We start from the raw sequence: 23,805 nt of genomic DNA on the forward strand, positions 1-23,805 counted from the left end.
GGATGCCCCCTGCCTAGCTGTTCCGTTATCCGCGTCACCAACACTGGCTTCATTGTGCCAATTGACGCGCTTGCCAGTTGCTGGGAGCAAGCCGGCAGATCAACACGCTCGGACTGTAAGGTAAGCCTCTCAGTCAATCCAGTGTTGCCATATTTAATAGACGTTCGTAAATTGAACCAACAGGGTCTAAATATCCTTCGCCGTCTTAAGTGCCAGGTTACACGCCGCGTTTACACTGGAAGTAAAGACATGGTTGCGCCTGAGTTGCTATGGAACAAAAATGCTTCTAATCTGACAGATTCCTTAAGCTTAGAACTACAATGAACTTCTTGGTAAAACTATAATGGGATAGATTATATCAACACCGTAACTAAACAAGATTAAAAGGGACAAGTTATGCATATATCGAAATTAAACTAATGCGGCATAAGGATCCCTGTATTGAGGTATTCATACAACTTTACGAAGTTAACAACAGTTACCCGTCTAGCCGTCTGTCACGCCTAGAGGCTGTACAGAGGGAAGGCAGAGTTTCCAAACACTTCTAAAACCTTTGGTACCAGCAGCCTAATATCTTGATCATAAATAATAGTAAGTTTGAATACAGCGGAGATTGTCTTCCACATAGTCTGAGTAAGACTGCCTGTGCGTATGTTCCATAGAATAGATGCAGAAAGTTTGCTGGTAGACACATCAAGTTGAAGTTCCTGACGTGAGTTTTATACAAAGTTATATTACGTTAATGCACTTGCAAAGATAATACAAAGCAGTTCTTAAACAGACATTCTAAAATCCCAGCACTGAATGCCAAGTTCTTGACCCGAAAGAGGTCTGTCCTTCCTCACAACTCTCACGTGACTCGTAAGAAACCGTTCCAGCACAGCATGACGCAATTTAGAACACCTTTCAGCTCCCACCCACTTCCAGAACACTTTCTACTAAAAGAACAACATATCAGTCTTCAAAATTCGTCCTCTGAATCCCGTAGGGAAATATTTTTAAAAATAGAATGCAGGTTAAAAAAAAACATTACCGGTACATATATACCGGTAGTGTATCTGTCTCTCTGGTGTCTAATACTGTATTGAAGTGCGAATATCTGTGCTGCTTAAACATAATCTCTCATCCTGCTTGAATTAAAATGTAAACAAGGTCCTTATTATTCAGTTCTATGAAAGGCTGGAATATCAACTCATTGTGTTAAACAGTGAGAATGAGAGAACGTTTCTCGTGCAACCGGTAATACGTGAACACAGAAAAGCCTAGTTTCTAATCAGACTTTTCCTGCACAACGCGCCTATCTGATTCGAAAACCAACAAGCACCTCCAAGTTGAAATGTTCAATACGGATAAAGCTAATATTATGCATGAAAACATTCAGAAAGGACTAGGATGTGTTTACTTCCTAGTTACTCTTCTTTTTCTGCCGTCGCTTTTTCCGCACCCTGGTAATCATTCGGCCTAATTATGTACTAATAACTACAAATAAGGTGTATAAGGCAAGAGACCTCACTGTGTTGTGTGTAGGGACCAACAATGATTTCTGGTCCCAAGATAATCATTACACACAGGCGCAATATGAAGAACATTTTGCCAAAATATGAAATATATTTTAATGCAAAAAACATCTTTGCCCCTTAAACGATTAGAGCAAGTTTTCATAATCATTTTCAAAACAAGCCTTCACAGATTAAGAGCGTGTGTCCAGCCCATGTCCCGTTTCTCTACGGCGTAGGGTATGAAGTGAGATGAATCTTCGTAGCGAGTTTTCACGACCGGATGCCCTTCCTGTCGTCAACATCATCAGAGGAGTTAACGAGATGGAATGAATGCGGTGATATATACTGCAGTAGGAAGATCTCCAGACCGCTGCAGATCATCCACTTTTTCTAGGGGGAAATTTGCCTAAAATAATAATCGTTTTATTATTTCCATCCTGCATTTCCTCTGAAGTAATTTTAAACTGGTCTTTCTACAAAGCACAGTATAGTATACTTTACAAAATTAAGTTTATTTTTCGGTGTGTCCATTACAAACGCTTATATTGCATTCACCTTTTCCTGTGCTTGAAGACTTTGTTCAATATTGTACTACCTCTCCGGAGCAGAATCCTGTGCACTCGTTCAATAATAATAATAATAATAATAATAATAATAATAATAATAATAATAATAATAATAATAATAATAATAATAATAATAATAATGATGTGTGGCCTCCGCAGAGGCCTGGTGCAGGTCTTTCGAGTTGAGGCTTGATAGGCGACCTATGTGTCTGTGAGAATGGGGCCCTACCGATGATGAATGCTAATGCTGAAGACGAAACACATAACCAGCCCTCGAACCATCGGAATTAACCAGTGAAGGTTAAAATCCCCGACCCGGCCGGGAATCGAACCCGAGACCCCTTGGACCAAAGGCCAGTACGCCAACCATTTAGCCATGGAGCCGACCACTCGTTCGATGGACACGATTTAAATGCTCTTTATTTTGAATGTGTTTTTCTCACAATTCACGCCTTTTCCACTGGACTGTCGTATTACAATATTTTCACATTATTATATTATTAACACTTGCCACAAAAGCATGTTTCTTGAATTGGTTTGGCCGAGGTGACGCAAACTTCAAGATTCTCCCCATCTCGGGCAGAAAGACGGGCGTAAAAAAGTACTTTTCAACTTCTCAGAAATGTAGAAATACACACCCATTAGCCACCCATCGGATGTCTGCTCGTGAATATCGATGTTCCGTTTTACTCTAGGTCTACTAGACTTCAGAGCAAACCAAATCTCGTGGTTGTCTATGGCTGAGTTTTAAGGAATTTTGTCGGGTAAACGCCAAATGTACCACCAGAGATCTCTTACATGCAGACATTGTACGACATGCAGTGTCGAACGGATTTTTTTCCTCCCTTCAAAAATACGATTACTTCTGCCGCGCGATCATGGGATCCGGAGGCTGACACTACCAATGAAATCGTGCATATACTTCCTGCTGCATCTCTCCAGTAAGTTACATTTCGCGTTTATCGCTAACAACAACAAAAACCTGCCCTGGTGATAATCTTAAACAAGCACAATCTATATGTAAAATAAGAGTTTTGTCTGTACATTTCTCAGAATTTAATAAGGATGGTATTTCTGTATCAGTCGTGTCCACAGTAACTTTTTAATTTTCTGTAATTTCTGTCCGTCTGTCTGTGTGTGCGTGTATGTATGTACGGTATTTAATCAAAATCGGTACACAAAGTCGGGGAATAAGTCGCTACAATGTAGGCCATACATAATTTTATTCACGCTAGGTGAAATGGTAGTTTAGGGGAAGGCCTAAAAATTAATTCTGAAGTATTTATGTTATTAGTGGTCGCATCTGAACGAAAATCGGTATGCAAAGTCGGGAAACAAGTCGCTATAATCTAGGCCATAAATAATTGTATTTACGCTGAGTGAAATGGCAGTTTAGGGGAAGGCCTAAAATTTAATTCTCAAATATTTACCGGTATGTTATTAATGGTCGTATCTTAACGAAAATCGGTAGGCGAAGTCGGAGAATAAGTAGCTAGAATCTAGGCCATAAATAATTGTGTTCACACTGAAAAACATTGTAGTTTAGGGGAAGGCCTAAAATTTAATTCTCAAATATTTAGTCCTATGTCATTAGTTGTCCTATCTTAATGAAAATCGGTATACAAGGTCGAGGAATAAGTCGCTATAATCTAGGCCATAAATAATTTTATTCACCCTGAGTGAAATGTTAGTTTAGTGGAAGGCTTAAATTTAATTCTCAAATATTTATGTTATTAGTGGTCGGTCTTCTGTTGCCACTCATCTCCATAGATAGGATTAGTGCTGCATACCGAGTATTTTTTATTTGCCTTACGTCGCACCAACACACATAGGTCTTATGGCGATGATGGTTTAGGAAAGGGCTATGAGTGTGAAGGAAGCTGCCTTGGCCTTAAGGTACAACCCCAGCATTTGCCTGATGTGAAAATGGGAAACCACGGAATACCATTTTCAGGGCTGCCAACAGAGGGATTCAAATCCACTATCCCCTGGATGCAAGCTCATAGCTGCGCGCCCCTAAACACATGGCCAACTCGCCCGGCCGTACTGAGTTTAACAGCCTGCCTGAATATTGGCGGGAAGTAGCTGGGGAGATAACTTTCTTCTTTAACATGCCATTCCTCAGGTTGATAAATTTTTTGATACTATTGGTACGTAACACACTGGTTCATCATAGCATTCGAGCTATTCAATCCCTACTCTGAGGCACTGATTGGAATGAGCAATGTGCATATTTAACAAAATAATGGCCGAGGAGTGTTCACGGCTGTCTGCAGCCTGGTCGTTCCAACTCTAGAACTTTGGACTGTTAGATCGGCACCGTAGTACTGTTTGTTAAAAAAACAAAATGTGCGGTTTTTCATTTGATCAAGTATTTTATATGATAACATTGCTTTCAACCGCTGCTTTCCTACTGATGTTTTTTTAATGACCTATGTTGACTTCAGTTAAGAAAGTCACAAAGTCAGTCTTTCTGAGAATCCCATAGCGAAGCATGGGTACATCAGCTAGTAAGATATATTGACGGAACACAATGGTTCATGGTGTGGGTTACTGTAGTTACGTCCTAATTCATGAACCATATGTAATAGCTGAGTGGTCTAGTAAGTGGTCCCGAGAGTCGGGATACCAGTTGCTATGGGTCCCTGTTAGGGGAAAGATCCTCATTGTAACTATGTGTAACTAGAGTAGCATCATGCTTCACAGAATTTTTACAAGAGCACGCTCAGAATGTTTTAAGCAAGCTTCGAACCCATGAGAGTAACAGATTCTCACTTCCATTTGACAGGCGAGGGGTTGCTTAGAAACAGCTTGGTGAATGAAGTGGAATTCAATGGGGAGCTATCAGTATTAATGTGGCTTATAGAAGAAAGAGACTATAACTGGCTGAGTCAGCAAAGAGCATGCCTCTGGATGTGTTGGAAGTTAATGATATTTCAGTAAGGGGAGACAATAAAGTGTTCTTGATGGGTGTTATAAAGTGAGGGCGTAAAATGTTCTTGATGGGTGTTAAAAGGGGAAGGGAAGGGAAGGGAAGGGAAGAGTATGCGGCAGGACTATTCATAAAAAATACTATTGCACACAATACTGTTCCTGTTAGGCACTTAAATTAGTGAATGATGTGGGTAGATCTAGGAGTGGAAGGAATTAGGATGTAAATTGTCTTGGTGTACTTACCATGTGAGGGTGCAGATGAGGAGGAAGTTTACAGGTTTTATGAAGCATTCAGCAACATCATAGTCACGGTCAACAGAAAGAATGGGCGATTTCAATACCAGAGTCAAAAACAGAACTGAAGGATATGGGAAGGTGATGGGTAATTGTGGGGAAGATATGAAAGCTAATGGGAAGCGTTTACTGGACTGCTGTGCCAGTTTGGGATTAACAGTTATGATTACTTTCTTCAAGCACGAAGGTATTACCGCTACACATGGGAGGGTAGGGGCACCGCATCCGTAACAGACTATGTCATAACTGACTTTGAGTACAGGGAATAAGTTAGGAATGTGTGGGTTTCCTGGGGATTTTTTGAAGACACGAACTACTACCTGATCTGCAGCAATGTAAGTATATCCAGGCCTAGGATACACAAAAATCTGTCTGGGGATGAATAAGGGTAGAAAATCCCCAGGACAAGGAAATTAGAAGTACATGGATATGATTAGTGAAAAGTTCTACACAATGGACAGTAAGCAGGTTCAGGATACAGAAAGAGAATGGGTGGCATACAGGGATGCTGCAGTAGAAACAGCATTGGAATGCCTAGGAACAACTATGTGTAAAGAAGGGGGAAAAAAGCACAAACATCTTGGTAGAATGATGAAGTGAGAGCATCTTGCAAATGTAATAAAGAAGGCGTATCAGAAACTGCTCCAAACTAAGACTGATATAGACAGGGAATTATACATAGATTAAAGAAAAAAGGCAAACAGATAGTTGTTAAATCCTAGAAAAAGTCAAGGAAAGATTTTGGTAATAACCTGGAAAGGCTAGGTCAAGCAGAAGGGAATCCTTTCTGGATAGTAATAAAGAATCAGGAAGGGAATAAGGAAATTAATAGTGTTTTTGGTAGATCATAATAGATCCCCCAGGGAATCACTGGACAGGTGGAAGGAATATTTTCAAAATCATCTCAGCACAAAAGGAACTTTCCCTGGTGACATTGCAAACAACCAACCTTATAGGAAAGAGGACAATGATGATGGTGAAATTACGCTCGAGGAAGTGGAAAGGATGGTAAATAAACTCTGTTGTCATAAACAGCAGGAATAAGTGAAATTAGACCTGAAATGGCAATATACAGTGGGAAGGCAGGGATTAAATGGCTTCATAGAGTAATAAAATTAGTATGGAATGGTAGTAAAGTACCTTCTGATTGGACAAAAACAGTAATTGCACCATGAACATGAACAACTACCAGTACTGAAAGGTACAAAGAGACAGGGAGGGATTCAGTTAGGTAGAATTTTGTAGTAAGCAGCCTATGCCGATGACTTGGTCTTAATGGCAGATTGTGCCGAAAGCCTGCAGTGTAATATTTTGGAACTTGAAAATAGGTACTATGAGTATGATATGAAAATTAGCCTTTCCAGGACTAAAGTGGGAGGGGATAAAAGGTAAGAAAATCCAAGATAATTGAATGTCACGTTGAGAATACAAAGCTGGAACAGGTAGATAATTTGAAGTATTTAGGTCTGTTTTCAGACCAACTTTGCTTTTGGGAGTGAATGCTGGGAGGACTTAGAATATGTTATTCACAAGTTAGAAGTAATTTACAATTGGTTTAAAGTCGTACTGACACAGATAGGTCTTATGACGACGATGGAATGGGAAAGGCCTAGGAGTGAGAAGGAAGCAGCCACGGCCTTAATTAAGGTACAGCCCCAGCATTTGCCTGGTGTGAAAAGGGGAAACCATGGAAAACCATCTTCAGGGCTGCCAACAGTGGGGCTCGAACCCACTATCTCCCAGATGCAAGCTCACAGCTGCACACCTCTAACCGCATGGCCAACTCGCCCCGTAAGTTAGAAGTAACAGGAATGAAAGTGGTGAGAATGATTGGTACAAACAGGTGGGTCAATGGTAGGAAGGTACTTGGATTGAAGAGAAGAAGGCTAAGTTAGGAATCAACTTGATGAATGAAGGTGTATGCAATGAACTGGCTTCGGTGTTGGGGTCATGTGAGGCAAAGGGAGGAGGATAATTCACCTATGAATATAAAATAAGAGTTTTGTCTGTACATTGCTCAGAATTTAAAAAGGAATGGGATTCCTGTATCGGTCGTTCCGCAGTAACAAGGAAATGCACCTTTTAATTTTCTGTAATATTTGTTTGTCTGTCTGTACGAATATACGTCCACCATGAGAAAACGGCTGAAGAGAATTTAATGAAAATCTGTATGTAAAGTCGGGGAATAAATCGCTAAAATCTAGGCCATAAATAATTTTACTCGCAATGACTGAAATGGTAGTTATGGGGAAGGTCTAAAATTTAATTCTCTAATATTTATGTTATTAGTGGTCCTATCGATAAATACTACATATAACTAAAGTTCTATAGTATTATTAAATTTCCAATCATTTATGTCATATACATTTTTACTGTACCAACTATGATAACAGAGATATTAATGAATTTGGATTTTTGTTGGTAAGTCCATATCGCTGGGCTGACTGGCTCAGATGGTTGAGGCGCTGGCTTTCTGATCCCAACTTGGCAGGTTCAATCCTGGCTCAGTCCGGTAGTATTTGAAGGTGCTCAAATATGTCAGCCTCGTGTTGGTAGATTTGCTGGCATGTAAAAGAACTCCTGCGGGACTAAATTCCGGCACCTCGGTGCCTCCAAAAACCGTAAAAGTAGTTAGTGGGACACAAAGCAAATAACAAACATTATTATTATTATTATTATTATTATTATTATTATTATTATTATTATTATTATTATTATTATTAAGTCCATATCAGCGCCGAGTCACAAGAAAGTGTGTAAACAGAATTGAAGGAAAATTGGTATATAAATTCGCGGAATAAGGAACTACAGTCTACGCTATATATAATTTTATAAATTGCCCTAATATCACTTAGGGCCGGTTCTACCATCTGCTGGTAAAGTGGCTGGCAGCTGCCCGGGAGGTAAACTACCTGGAGGTGTAAATCGGCTGGTACTTTGGCTTGCGTCCAACCACCTCCGCGCAAGCGCTAGGTAGCTACCCGGAGCTAGACACCGATATACGAAGTTGGCTAGACTGATTTTCAGCGATTTCTCGCTTTCGAGTGTGGTGCTATCTATCGTCAGATGCATGAAACCCATTTCGATTGTCTTATTTCCCTGTGCTTGCGTCTGCTGATTATCACCAAAAAGCCTAATAAGGGGAGTCTTAAGAGTTATGGACAACGATTCATGTCAAGCTTCCGTGATTTTAATCTATGATCTTCAATATCAATACCTAATTGGGATTCAAATCTCGAGATTACATTTTCTTACACCAGTTATAACCTGTCATGTAAGGCAGCGTTTTTGAAAAGTATTCTCGTAGTAGATTGGTCAAGTCACTCGTTCCGTAATAGAAGGTACGCAGGTTCTCATCGTATTTCTAATTTACATTTTAAAATGTATATTCGTTCCCTGCCGTTGTTCTTAACTCTCTTTTACGCGCTTCCATATACGTATATACACACACATCTTTACGGACTTATTGCCTTTGAGCATTCTATCTGCAGGCTTCTGTGAATTGATCAAGTATCTCCGCGATGCTCTATTTGCAACTAGTTCTGTGACCTCGTTTAGTTCCAGATGCTTCCATTTATTGATAAAGCATTTCATTTTAATTTTTAACTTTATGAAGATAAAGTTGGAAGGTACCGGTACTGTAAATGTAAAGAACTAATCGGGATAAATATCCATTCATAGGAAGAGGAATTCTGGAATGGAATAGTTTCCAATTTCTTCGAAATAATTTACAAGACTATGTAAACAACTAATAGGGAATCTGCTACCTGGGCGACAGTCCTATGTGCTATTAATCATAACATCACTTGCTATAAGTAGCACACATATAAAGCAATTTTCCTAATAGACATAATATTGTGATAAGAACGTATGAAAAGAGGTATACAGATTAACACAACGCTAATAATGGAATTAAAAAAGATTCGTCATAATAAAGACTCGAACCTGCACACTTCGTAATACGAAGCGAGCGTGTTAACCATTACGCTGCGAAAACCCTGAAGTTAGGTGGGGTACATACAGTAATATATATCTCGTGTCCGAAAACTGAAAAAGTAGAAAATTAAAGCCCATTTGAAATGATTTCCAAATAGATTTTGATTTTATATCCTTTTAGAGTTTCTTTACGAAAGCTTGACGAATGAAATGTGTTCCCTGCGCTGGGAAGCATTAATGTTCAAAATCCTGCAATACAATATCGATCACTGTTACAGTATACTGCTTTTATCAGTATACTAAGCTAATTTGAGTTGCATATCACCAGAAATACAGCTAATAATGTTCAGCTCTCAGAACTTGCCCGGCAGGTAAAGTCTTATCGGGCCCTCGAAGTGGCCGATAAATTACGCGCCGGGTAACGACGATTTATGCTGCCGATAGCGCTACCTGGGAGTGGTCGGACGGAAATATCCTTTTACGCGGAGGGTAAATTACGCGCTACTTTACCAGAAGGTGGTAGAACCGGCCCTTAGTCGGAAGAAAACTAAATGTAAAGGCCTACAATAGAGAAAGCTCATAACACTGATCAACAATAACTTTACATTGACCATTGTTTGTTGTGATGTTCTCTCTTTCGCTGCCACTCATCCCCGATAGATTGGGTTACTGCTGTGTACCGAGTGTAACAGTGGGAAGTAACTGGGGAGTTAGATCTCTCTTCTTTAGCATGCCATTCCTCTGGTTCATAAATTTTCTGATATTACTGGTACGTAACACACTGGTTCATCATAGCATTACAACTATTTAATCCCTACTCTGAGGCACCGACTGGAATGAGCAGTGTACACATTTAATGGAATAATGGCAGAGGAGCGTTCGCGGCTGTCTGCGGCCTGGTCATTCCAGCATTGGAACTTAGGAATGTTAGATCGGCACCGTAGTACTGTTCGTTAAAACTGAGCAATGTGCGGTTTTCCATTTGATTGAGAATTTTATATGATAACATTGCTTTCAATCGTAACATTCCCACCGATGTCATTTTAATGCCTATGTTTACTTCAGTTGGAAAAACCACAAAGACAATCTTTGCGAGAATTTCGTAGCAAAGCACGGGTACATCAGTTAGTCTAATATAAAGTCTGTGACCATATTGTATAATGCAGGTGATATAACTTCATGTTTAATTTCTATGGGCCTGTGACAATTGAAAGGTGTGGGATTTTAATCTACGGCTGCGAAGATCCATGATGTCCCTGGGGATAGGAAAGACAGTGCTGGATGATATCTTATTGTAGTCTTGAAGTAAAGCATTTCAACGCCATAGATCTGGCAGACTAATAGGAGAGAGAAATGGTAGCCCGTAGTCCAAATTGTTTCAGAGATTATTCTCATTGAACTGCTCAGCTGTACATCTATCTTCTTTGCAAGTGTCTCGCATGCATTACTGATGAATGGGATGTCTAATAACTGATTTTCACAGGGGTTATTTATGTCAGAATATGACAGGTAACAACCATATGGCCGCTCGCTGCATGTTTCTCAGCGCTACCCATCAAACGTGCTCCCTTGCATTAGTAAGCCTCATTTTCGAATGCTTAGTAATGGGCTGGTATTTGGTCCATTAGCACTACAGTTGCTTTCAACATATCTACAATCATTCAGCAATGAATACACAGACATCATCTTAATCTATGGAGAATCTTCAGAATACAGCCGAAGCTTGTAGATGGTATGCACAGAAGTTTCCAAATAGTTGTCTGCCTTCTAAACAAGTATTTCACCGGAGTTGCAAGTAAGAGCTAATGGATCGTTCAAGGTACATACAATCACTCCAAATAAACTTTCAATGTATTAGGACGTGTTCAGTACATAAGAGAGGTTTTTTAAGTACAGAGCAAAAATGGCCAACTGGACAACAGTGGGATATGACCTAATAGGTCCTATGTTGAAAGTCTGACTTTTTTGGGATGCATTTATTTGAGAAAAAATTAATATATAAATAACAAATACTCAATTCAATAAGATCAGGTGCTGGACTAAATGCTGTTGTACTGAGCAAGCAAGTTAGCTGCATGGTTCAGGCCATGCAGCCATTAGCTTGCATTCAGAAGGTGATAGGTTCAAACCCCACTGCCGACAGAACTGAAAAGGGCTTACCGTGGTTTCCCATTTTCATAGAAGGCTGTATCTTAATTAAGGCCATGGTCACATCCTTTCCAGTCATAGCCCTTTCTTATACAACTATCACTTAGAGATCTGTCTGCGTTGGTACAATATAAAAGCAATGGCAAATGCTGTTTAAGGAAGAATTTCTTAGCAGTACTTTTTAACCTACGACAAGACTATCTGGATATCTTTCGTACATAGTTATGATCATATGAATGGATGAAAGCCATAACGGTATAAGTAGCATTTTGGTCATTCGGAGAAAAAGGCATTTAAACATCTTAACACTCATATAAAGCATGCTATTTGTAGTTATACCACCCATCACTAGAGCGCAGAATATTACCGCTATCACTTGTATCTCTTTGTTGATGAAAGGATACATCCTCCTGGAGTTACATCTTGCACTTAACCCATTTTTTTTTAAATGTCACTTATACCGTTATGGTTTTCATCCATTCATATGTTCTTGTGAACTGCACAATAGGTTAGCTGAATCTTTTTAACTTGAATAGCAGAAGAGGAAGTTGTAAACCAATTAGATTCCATTCAAAGATGGCATAATGGAAATATTAGATGCATTACTTATTCAAAATACACATTTGGGCGTGAAGGGACTAGTATTTATCACAGTGGGTAGAAGACAGTGGGCACGTCAATGAATGAAGTACAATCATCGCACAAGTTACACATTTCCGACAAGACTTACACACCAACCATTGCATTGTAAATTATACTACACTAAAGCTGCATAAAAATGAACAATACAATAAATATACATCCACAGAATGTTAGAGCGAAGGGAATCGGTGTACCACCAAGGCTGACCGACTAAGTGAGCCATTTATAGATATAGCATCCTACTGCACCTGGTGACAGTACTGGACATCATAAACAAGCCATAGTTCCTGGGACAGCCAAGTACAATCGTATTTTGAACGCGTAATACAAGTATAGTACATGCATATATAATTTTCTTTTCTGTTCTCTAAAACAAAAATATATGATAATAGCTCACAAGCTATAGCAACAACATGGTGAACAGGGGTAGGATTGTTTTGTTATGCTAATGTAGCACACTCAGTCGTGTTTTAATTGTATTTAAGTAAGAAATCGCAAACAGCTGTCTCTTAATGTAACGGTCACACAACAAACATTACATTACAACTAAATGCTGTGAGCCAGTTGGCGCATTTAGGTGCTAATTTGCCAACCATATGACCTGAAGTGTTTCTTATTTCAGCTACGTGATGGCACGCTACCACATTCTAGTACTGTTCCTTGGACTGGTGACCGCAACAGGCGCCCTAGATGTTGAAGATGTGGTCGACGTTTTAAAGTTAGGCAAGGAGGTAATAACTGGCCTATTCCGCACATGGAAACTGGTTGATGAACTCAAGTCCAGGGAACAACCTGACCCCTCCTTCCTCAACAAAGGGGAGAATCATGTCCTGACACAAATTGCACAGGTATTTATAAAATCTCTCAAAGTTTACCCTTTATATAACATTTAAAACTGAACACAATAAAACTCTGGTACTATTAATACACATGCATAGCAGGAGAATACAGATGGGAAGTGCTTTCCATCACAGTGTAAGAAACCTGCTATGGAATAATGTACCAAGAAAGACTAAGGAATTGATATAAAAGACACACTTCATCCCTATAACAATGTATGCAGCAGAGTCTTGACCTATGGCAAAAAGAGATGAAAGCCATATCCAGGTAGCTGAAATTAAGTTACTGAAGAGCATGGTTCAGAAGACAAAAAGAGATCTCAAGTTAAAATGAGGACATAAAGAAAGCTATTAAAACAGAGAATTTCAATGATAATATAGATAGGAACAGGTTAAGATGATTTGGATACACCAAATGGATGAGTAATGAAAGGATGACAAAACAGAGTTTGGAACTGCAGATGGAGGGAAAGAGAGGTTGAGGAAGACCAAAAATAAGATAGACGTATGGATGTGTACAAATCACTTGACACCCTAAGTTAATGCCGGCCTATAGTATTAACTGTCTCTCAACTTGGGATAAATGTCCCAGGTAACATTTCAGAATAGTGATAACAGTACAATTTTAGTAGTCCAGCCCATTCCAAAATTTTGCCTTTTTGCCTCCATCTTGTGTACTATGTTGCAACATCTGGATTCGAATTGAGACTCTTTGCAGTATGGCCTTTAAAACCATCCACTTTCTTCTTTTGTTACCATCACTAGGATTATTGTTATGACACATACTACAGTATATATGCTATGATTCTGTGTTCCTTATGGAGGTATGTGTTCTTTTTTTTATATGTGGTATGAACAATGTCAAACTCAGGATTAAGGTGACAACAGAATGATTCACCTCATTGCTTCTGTTAAAATGATTGAATAGGAAGAGAGGACATTCAAGCAGATTAAACTTCACATGTAAAGGGTGAAGATTTATATTTAATTCACAAGGATGGTCATATTTTCAGCCTTTTGCCTAAAATACCTTTATATTTCTTAGCAATACTGAACGGAAAGCAAAAGGATATTCGTAAGAAAATTATATTCTGAAAACAGCACAATGCCTATAAAGGTAAGTACTGATGTAAAGAGATAGCTTTGTTTAAAATATTTTCAAGGAAATTTGAACATTAGTGGTCAAACCTGTCACATAGGTAACATACATAAACTAAACACACATCCTCAGAGTGTAAATTATTGAAATTCTTACATTGTAAAATTGTAAAAATTATATCGTAAATTAGTACTCATGTATATTCATGAAGTGGTTAAGTGTAAGAAAGGGCCAGGAACCCTAAATTCACCACAATAAAGTCGCTTTAACTAAAAATTAGAGAGAAAAAGAAAAAGACTATCTACAGATAAAAAGTAGCCTGGAGATCTGAAGCGCATAATCAGTGCATCTGCCTGGTCCAACCCAAACAGTTCCCTTGTAAGAACAATAAATGAAGCATTAATAATAGTAAACTTATTTATTAAAGAATTAAACCTTGTAAGAACAATAAATGAAGCATTAATAATAGTAAACTTATTTATTAAAGAATTAAACAGACACTATATGATAAGAAAGATTACATGTTATAAATTGCTAATATCTGGTATTAACTATCAAGACTAAGGGCCAGTACTACGACTTTCATATCAACATCCAGATACGTAGGCTGCAGTTTTACAATCTGGAAGATAAATATTTACTTGCATACTACCAACAAATTTAAACTACAATACTGTTATGCGGAAGCAATAAGGTGTTGGTATGCCTGTTCTCGTGTGTTTCTTTTTTTTAGCGCAATTTCTTTTGAATATTAGAGTGTTATTAGGCTATAATATGGAACTTCCATCCAAGAAAAGAATTAGAACTGAAATATACACAAAATGAAGAAACTTTAAAATTAATTTAGTATGTAATAAAATACAGTACAGAAATTGTTGTAAAAAATAGAAGTTGATAATGTTACATGAACACAAAAAGTAACATTTGAGACGTGTATCTCATCAAATAATTCCTACCACACAATATAATTTTTTTTTTTCTAATAGTAATTAAGAGGATGCACGTTGCAGTGAAAATAAAGTTTATCATCGTAATCAATGCCATCAATTTTGTTATGTAAAATAAATTGCGAAACCTGGATATCATTAGTAGGCGTCATGCATGCAGTGGAGGATCGGTAATTTTATTATTAATTATTCAATTTATTGTTGTAAATTTAGTAAGTAGTTTTTTTTTTCCCAAGACGATGTTAGATTAGTAATTGGCAAGCATTATCTCACTTTAAATACTTATAGTAAATTGTTATGAAGTCAAAGAAATATAACCTTCTTAGCATCCCCATTTGACTGATTAATCATCATGCACAATGTCATATACCCTCACTCAATATCAGTGCCGTGGAGAGGTTTGGAATTGAAACCAGGATTTCGGCATGCATTCTAGTGATTATCGGACGTAAAGTGTAATGAATTTTATAAATATACACATAAATTATAACAACTTATGTTTCATAGCATCATGCAGATGTAGATTCATCATGATGTACAGTTATCTTGATTCTTACAGCAGAGTCTCAGATAAGAGTTTCAACTGTTGCTCAATCTTCGGCATAGCTAAACTACAGAATATTTCTCCAAATTCCATATAAACGAAAGTCATAGTACACAATTTTAATCCAACTTCTGCATGAACATGCAATATGCCGCATAAATTTAAACCGCACATTTATCTGGCTGTCGCAGTACAGACCCTAAGACCACATATTTTCTTTTAAATATCATGTTGTGGGCAATTTTAAGTAATGAGAACTATAAAAAAAGTAAAGAATAAAAGGGTTCAGGAGAGACTATGCATATACATTGAGTGGTCGAAAGTCACAGGAAGGGTGTCCCATTACAAAATGTGCCATGTATGATCCCTGAGCGTTGCGGCTAGCTGCTGCATAGCTGAGGAGTCTGTCATAGACAACAGTGTCGTGATGATGGCAACACGTCGCGAGTTAACCAACTTTGAACGTAGGACGATCATTGGCGCACGGCGCATGGGTCATAGCATTGCGGAGATTACACATGAACTCGGGTTTCTGAGGTCAACCGTGTTGAGGGTGGATCTTCAATATCGCGGAGAGAATGTTACACCTGCATAAACCGCCGCATGGGACGACCACAGTGGTTTAACGAACGGGCATCACATCGCCTCCGCAAAACCATACTGGGCACTCAACGGGCTACTGTAATCAGATCACCACACAGTTGAATGTTAGGAGTCAGGAACCCATTTCTACCAGGACTGTAAGGAGGCAACTGCACCGAATAGGCTCCATCAGCCGACGGCCAACTCGTGGCCCTTTGCTGACACCTTGACACAGAACTCAACGACGTGCATAGGCCCGCGAACATCGGCAATGGACCATGAAACAGTGGCAGCATGTGGTATGGTCTGACGAATCCCGGTTCCAGTTGTATCAAGCTGATGGGCGTGTGAGAGTGTGGTATATGACCCATGAAGCTATGGATCCTGCGTGTCAACAAGGTTGTGTCCAGGCGGGAGGTAGCTCCGTTCTGGTCTGCGCGGCATTCGCATGGTCACAATTAGCCCCATAGTCCGGCAGCAGAGACAGCTGACAGGTGCACGTTATGTGGACATTCATTCAGACCATCTGCATCTCTTTCTGGTCCTAGAGTATCCTGATGGCGATCAACAGGACAATGCACCATATCATCACTCTGTGGTGGCACGCAGGTGGTTGGAGAAGCACTCCAGTGAAGTTACAACCATGGATTGGCCCTCCAGATCCCCCAATCTTAATCCAATCGAGCATTTTTGGGGTGCTGTCGATGCTTGTGTATGCTCCATGAACCCTGCACCAACTACACAAGATCAATTGTGGGTAGAAGTGCAAGATGTGTGGGTCCAGATCCCTCCAGAACGATTCCAACACTTGTAGAGTCGATGTCTCACTGTACTGCTGCCATTTTGAGGGATCGCTGAGGGGCAACTTGTTATTACATCACATTCATTGTTTTCCTGTGACTTTTGGCCACTCAGTATCTGAGACATGAAATTGAATATAAGACACTGTTCATATGGAAAAGCAGAAGTGTAAGCGATATTACATTTTCTCACCTATTCTGTAATCCGACAAAGACTGAACTAAGGATATTCAGCATATCAGTCAATTGGACGGTGTTAATCAACAAGGAACCAATCCTCAAACATTGTGATTCTTTCCTCTCTGATATCAGAAATGATCGATCCTCCTATTGTCTGCATTCTTAGGATCACATTTATGCTGTACTTCCATCTATAACCTCCAAACCAATAAACTTCCATACAAAATGGTAGGTTTAATTTTGCAACAAAGAAGTCTGGTAATGTGTGTTGGCACCTTGTTGCATAACATCATCCCATTCAAAACAATGCAAGTAATACATAATACTGGAGCCCATTACAGAAGAGGATCTCTTCTTTTGGTCACATTATGAGGACATAAAAAACCAGATTACCAAGAAAAATTATAGAGAAACTCTGGAAACTGAAGCAACAAGTAAGATGGATTAAGGAAATTAGAGAATATGGAAGAACTAAAAATAACTCTGAACAATTTGCAAAACAAAACGGAAAATTTAAAGAAAATGAAAAACATACAAATAAGATTTATACAAAAATAGATAAATGGCATACAATGAAAAGGGTATACAGAGCTGAGGAACAACAGAAAAGATCAGTAACAAACTACTTTCACTAGGAATCCACCTAAATCAACACTACATAACACAGTACACAAAATTTTATCTTATCGAAGAAAATAACCAGAATAGATTGACTGAAGTGGTCCAATGAGGCTGTAGAAGAAGAAAAAGAAGCACAATTCATTGAAAAAAATAATTCATATTTAAATAGAAAATGCATTTATTCAGTAACCAACTACTGTTATTGGTGGGAATGTACAGTAGTATTCAATAAGGTGTCAAATACAATGGCAAATATCCAACATCAATTTTTTTCTCTGGTCGGATTTCTAAAAATGTATCAAACATATTTATATTAAGGTTTTATGCTTCTAATATAATGCAGCATTTTTTCAGCCTTCAATATTAACTCCCATACACGGTTGATTTGTTTCACAGGAAAGGTACACATTTGGCCACATTTGTCTTAAGTGCGTGTGCGCGCGCGTGTAGAAAAAGGATTACATAATAATAGCCCATGGTGCTATAGCCTTGATGGCCTTGCCCTACGAGTGACTGCTGCTCAGCCCGAAAGCCTGCAGATTACGAGGCAACATGTGGTCAGTGCAATGAATCCTCTTGGTCGGTATTCTTAACTTTCTAGACCGCAGCCATTATCTAATCGTCAGGGTCCTCAACTGTTCACACGGAGGCTGAGTGGATCTCAAACCAACCCTAAGATTAAAGAAAAAATTCCTTGACCTGGTTGGGAATCAAACCCCAGATCCTCCAGGTAAGAGGCAGGCTCACTACCTCTAGACAGTGAGGTTGGCACTTGTGAGCCACAACAAATTAAAAAATTGGCCTAACATTTATCAAGAAACAGAGAAAATAAAATACAACCAGATATGAAAGAGACCAGGAAAACATACCAATAATAAACAGAAATGTCATGTTTGGCCTGATCTCCACTTTCTGTTATTCCCTTTACTCGAATGGGATTTTCACATACATGTGGAAAGGGAAAAGACTGGGAAGGATGATAGAAACGTAGATATCTATCCTTCCAAGCTTACAGTCTCCGATTTTTTCAAGTCATCTGTAGTCAGCACATGTGAATTAAAGCCAATTCTACGGCCACAAGCCCTTCCTGTTGCCAACCATGTAAGGAGGGAGAGATTCACTCTTGCATGTTTCTGTGGTACAGTGATGTGCTGTATGTAGATGTGTATTAAGACAATCACTAACACCCAATTCCCAAATCAGAGTAATTATAACTATACAGAGTTAAAATCCTCAACCAGGCCAGGGCCCTCTGACCATTCTGCCATGCTTATAACCTTTTACACCTATTCAAACACTGTTTGTTCCCCTTTCATTCCATCTTGTACACTAGATCAGATAGGTGTTTTTAAGTATGAGGTTTCAAGCATCAGTCATTAATTATCACAACGTTTACTTCAGGTGCTAAATTCCTGATAAATATTCTAATCTATATCTAACAAATCTGTAATTCTGTACTGCTGACCAACCTTATGTGCATTTCAGACTGGAGAAGCAATAAGTAGAGTAGAGGAGCAAATACACTCCTCAACAGCAGCCACAATAAGCAGTGTGCTACGAGATATTCCAGGCCAACTACGTACAGAGATCCTGATGCATGAACTAGAAGGGTGTATATCTCATCTTAATAGAGCACACGCACAACTACAAAAATATGTACGACATGGATATGACAACGAAACCCAGCAGTGGCATCTGGAGCGGCATACTCTAGAAGACCTAGCTACAGCTGTAGTGTCACACAATTCACATTCTGTCCGTCAAAAGCTGGAACGCATTCAAGAGCTCATCACCGGGGAGCAAAATCTCCGCGGCACTCCGGCACTCCTGCCAACATTGGCTAAGTCCTTGGGGGTAAGTTACATAAGAAACAGTCTATTCACTAGTTTTCCATAAACATACCTGAACGTAACAAGTGATATATACAGTGATCAGATATGCTTTACTCTGGTGCGTATGGTGTGTTTCCTATGGGCGAACTCCTTGCTTGTGTGCTGTGTGCAGGAAGGGGATGGTGCGGTATGCTATCACAGGTTTTGTTCCCTGACCCCAGCCTTTGTTTTGTGTGCACATGCATCCCTACTAGCTGACCTTGTACATATGCCCAATGTTGCAGTCATATTTTGGCTGTTCCGAAGTGTGTATTTTGTTGTTTTCTTAATTCTGTAATTACTCAAGAGCATTATGGCTTGTGCGATTTCAATGGCACAGCATGTCTTTATGTATGATTCATATGTGATTCATGTGTGTTAACTAAGTCAGTTCATAAAGTTCAAAGACAGTTTCAAGAAAGCTTCTCAGGTCTGGATGTTCCAAGCTGTAAACAATCTATGATCATTATAATAAATTTCAGGATACTGGAAGCATCCAGCCTAAGAAACCAAAAAAGCAGCACATGGCTCTCACCAAAGAAAAAGTAGACGACACTGGTCATAGTTTGAAAAATTCTGCTAAAAAACTTTGTCATCTTGCACTAGTGGGAATTTCATATGAGTCTGTGATAAAGACTACTAAATTATTTCACTCAAAGCCATATAAAACCAGGTGAATCTGTACGTACACACGCATTTTGTGAGTGGAACCCGGAAAATATATACCTCCTTCGTTACGCATGTACAAAGAAACAATCGTTACTGGAGTGTTGTTAAACCTGACTTCATACATGAATTGTCCCTCCATGATGCAAAAATCAGTGTGTGGTGTGCTATCAGTGGTGAACAAATCATAGGATGAACTTTTTGTTTGAGAAAACAGTCGACTGTTATTTATGTGAATACCATACTACCCCCCAACTGTAGAGAGCTGACATGGAGCATGAGTTTCCATTTCTTCCAATAGGTCTCTGCCACTGCTCATACTGTGAAGAATTCCATAGCAAATTCACAAAGTTTTTCTACAGAACGGAGTTCATAGTAGAGATTTGTGGTCCCCCACAGTTCCTCAATTTATCTGCCTGCGATTATTAACTCTGCAGTAAATTTTTAAAAAGCTTGGTACAAGATGGACTGCACACCATACAAGAACTGAAAGATAATATTCATCAGGAAATTGCTAGGATTCCTCAACACGAACTATAGCAAGTGATGAATAATTTCGTAGTGAGGTGCCAAAAATATGTGGAGATTGAAGGAGGGAAGTCTGAACACCATCTTTCATAACTGGGTAAGCAATAAACTTCTTAAAACTGTTTGTGTTACTGTTGTACCTTGCTGCTACTGACCTCCATCTACACACAGCAAACGAGAATGCACTCGCTCCTCCTTAGTAAAAACACTGCGCACTGCAGTAAAGCATATCTGATCACACTGTAGTTCTGGACTTGTTAAAGACATTGCTGTTTCCAAGAAGTCGTAAAGGACCATTCTGCTCCCTTCTTAACCATCTTGGCATATAATGTTAGGAAACAAAGACCTGTTGCAGTGTATTACTCATTCGTAGGGTCCACGGCTGACAACACTGTTACAGATTTTAATTGCCATTTATATATGGAGTCTTAAATACACACTGTGCTTGCTGTGTAATTTTGAAATTAGAAGCTTAGTATAAGCACATCATTTGTCAACCATGGCATAAACTCCTATACTTCCTACCTAGAAAAATGTGGCAATGTTGAAAAATTTGCATCTTTGATATGTGGTATTTGGTGAAGGCGAGCAGGAAGGGTGGATAAATTGAGAGATGAGGCGACTATGTCTTTTATCATCAAATTATGAACAATTCTGTTGAAAACTGATAGCAAGATTCCTCCTCACGCAATCTCAACACAGCATATTCCTGATTTTGAGGATTACTGAAAGCCTGTGGCAAATCTGAAAGGCATAAGTCATTCCATGAACTTCATCCCTTGTGGACATCCTAATTCAATCAATTTAGTTATTTCCTTCAACATTTATTCAAGAATTATCATAAATAAAATAATTAAGAAATTGTCAATCCTATTTTCAATGACCTCCCAACATGAAATATTATCGAACAACTTAGGATACATACGGAAAATTTGGTGGTTACTTATGAGATATCAAAATACTAATATATAAATAAAATTAAAAATCCACCTTTTCAATCCTAATATTAAACTAAAAAGTTATAACATTTACTTGGAACTAGTTTCGACGCTGGTGAGCATCATCTTCAGCCAAATATGAGAACAGGCAATCGAAAAATACATATCATCATTATATCAATGCACATATAAACACTCTTAATATGGGACTTATGATGCCACTAAAAGATGATGATGATGATGATTGTTGTTTAAAGGGGCCTAACAGCTAGGTCATTGGCCGCTAATGGTACGACGTGTAACAAAATGATAATTAAAACTTTAAAATATATTCACTGACTAGAATCTAAAACGAACAATTATGTCCCATATTAAGAGTGTTTATATGTGCATTGATATAATGATGATATGTATTTCTACAATTGCCTGTTCTCGTGTTTGGCTGAAGATGTGGCTCACCAGCGTCGAAACTAGTTCCAAGTAAATGTTATAACTTATTTAGTTTAATATTAGTATTGAAAAGGTGGATTTTTAATTTTACTTATATATTATTCTCGGTTCAATACGGACTTAAAAATGAAATTCTAAAATTTAAATATCAGAATACTATCGTAAATTTTGAAGCGATTTTTCTCAGAAGTGATATTACATTGTAATGATTTTAAAAATAGATAACTCAACATTTTTATGATATCTTCATGATTATCTTTGAAATCATACCTGAATAGATACAGGAGCACTGGCAGTAAAATTTTTAGGTCCCTTTCTTATAAGTCTTCGAAATGTTTAATTAATGTATATGCATTTTTTTTAAATTAGTAATTTTGATATTTGTATAATTCTCCCATTTCTTCTAATAGAACAGTATTTTAAATATTTTACTACCAGACATAGTCACATAAGAGAGGATCCTCAAGCATTCAATTATATGGGAATTAGGATTAAATTAAATCATGTAATAATTAATTAATTGTTGGATCTAAACGCTTTGCAAAAAGTGGAACCATATATCTAACAACTCCTAAGATACTAAATATGAATGACAAAAGCAATAGAAAATTATTTTTTGTGTATACCTAAAACTCTGGAGTGCTATCAATTTATGTTGTCATGGCCAAGCACGAAGGGAAACAATTACTATAATAGTTTCTTCTAAAATTAAGAGTGCCTGGTAGAACCTAGATGATGATGTTTGTTGTTTAAAGGGGCCTAACAGCTAGGTCATTGGCCGCTAATGGTACGACGTGCAAGAAAATGAAAATTAAAACTTCAAAATGGATCCACTGATTAGAATTTAAAACGAATGATGATGAAAAATGATCGTAAAACAAAAACAATCAGTGGATCCAATTCACAATGCCTTAATTACTGGGATGATTGTTATTATCAAAAGGGGTCCAAAATCCACCAGCTTCTCATAATGGTACTAATCACTTGTAAAGCAGAACCATGGTCTTCCTCCTATAGTGGTACAAATCACAGGTAACGTAGACACATGGTGTTTCTTTCGCATGGTAGTACTAATCACAGGTAATGTAGACCCATGGTATGTCACACACAATGGCATCACTCAAAGGTAACACAAACCCACAGTGTTTCACACACATAAGAGAACTACTCCCAAGCAACGAAGACCCATGGTGTTCCTCACATAGTGGGACTAATCACAGGTGCCAGCATCCCCATGGTGTTCCTCACGTGGTGGAACTAATCACAGGACACGTATACCCATGGTGTTGCTCACATAGTGGTACTAATCATAGGCAACGTAAACCCACAGTTAGAGCCCTGCGCGGATATACAAAATAATATCCGCATCTGCACTTCCTTCATCTGCACCCGCATCCGCGAATGGATTTTCACATCCGCAAAATGGTTATCTGCAAATAATTTAAATATTTAACTACAGTATATTACACCCAAGATATTGAAACGGATAGATCTGTTAACATAACACAATAGCCCTGATACCTGGCACCAGAACCCCTACAGTCACAAGTTTATGACAGATTTTCTCTTGCGACAACTACCGACATATTGAACTTTGTTCCTTCCTTCCATTAATTGGGGCAGGAGCCAGCTAGGCTTAGGTCAGATTTACGGATTTATGGTCTCAAGGCTCTTTATATATCACTATTCTCCCATACCAATGTCAAGGGTTGCCTAACCAC

The 23,805-nt window shown here is 38.5% G+C and overlaps 2 protein-coding genes across 3 annotated transcripts in view; one reads left to right on the forward strand and one right to left on the reverse strand.

The window, feature by feature from the left end:
• Positions 1 to 23,805, reverse strand: part of Ubr3 (Ubr3 ubiquitin ligase) — a 526,217-nt gene that overhangs the window by 268,858 nt on the left and 233,554 nt on the right. The gene's annotated exons all lie outside the window — the stretch shown is intronic.
• The window catches only part of orion, a 46,211-nt gene continuing 22,489 nt past the window's right edge, over positions 84 to 23,805 (forward strand). Inside the window, exons 1-3 of the mRNA XM_067146999.2 lie at positions 84 to 120; positions 12,642 to 12,867; positions 19,117 to 19,485. Of these exons, the coding sequence (XP_067003100.1) occupies positions 12,649 to 12,867; positions 19,117 to 19,485 (588 nt within the window). The 5' untranslated portion in view covers positions 84 to 120; positions 12,642 to 12,648. The remainder of the gene's footprint in view (positions 121 to 12,641; positions 12,868 to 19,116; positions 19,486 to 23,805) is intronic.

Source organism: Anabrus simplex, chromosome 5, assembly GCF_040414725.1.
Source record: "Anabrus simplex isolate iqAnaSimp1 chromosome 5, ASM4041472v1, whole genome shotgun sequence".
NCBI lineage: Eukaryota > Metazoa > Arthropoda > Insecta > Orthoptera > Tettigoniidae > Anabrus > Anabrus simplex.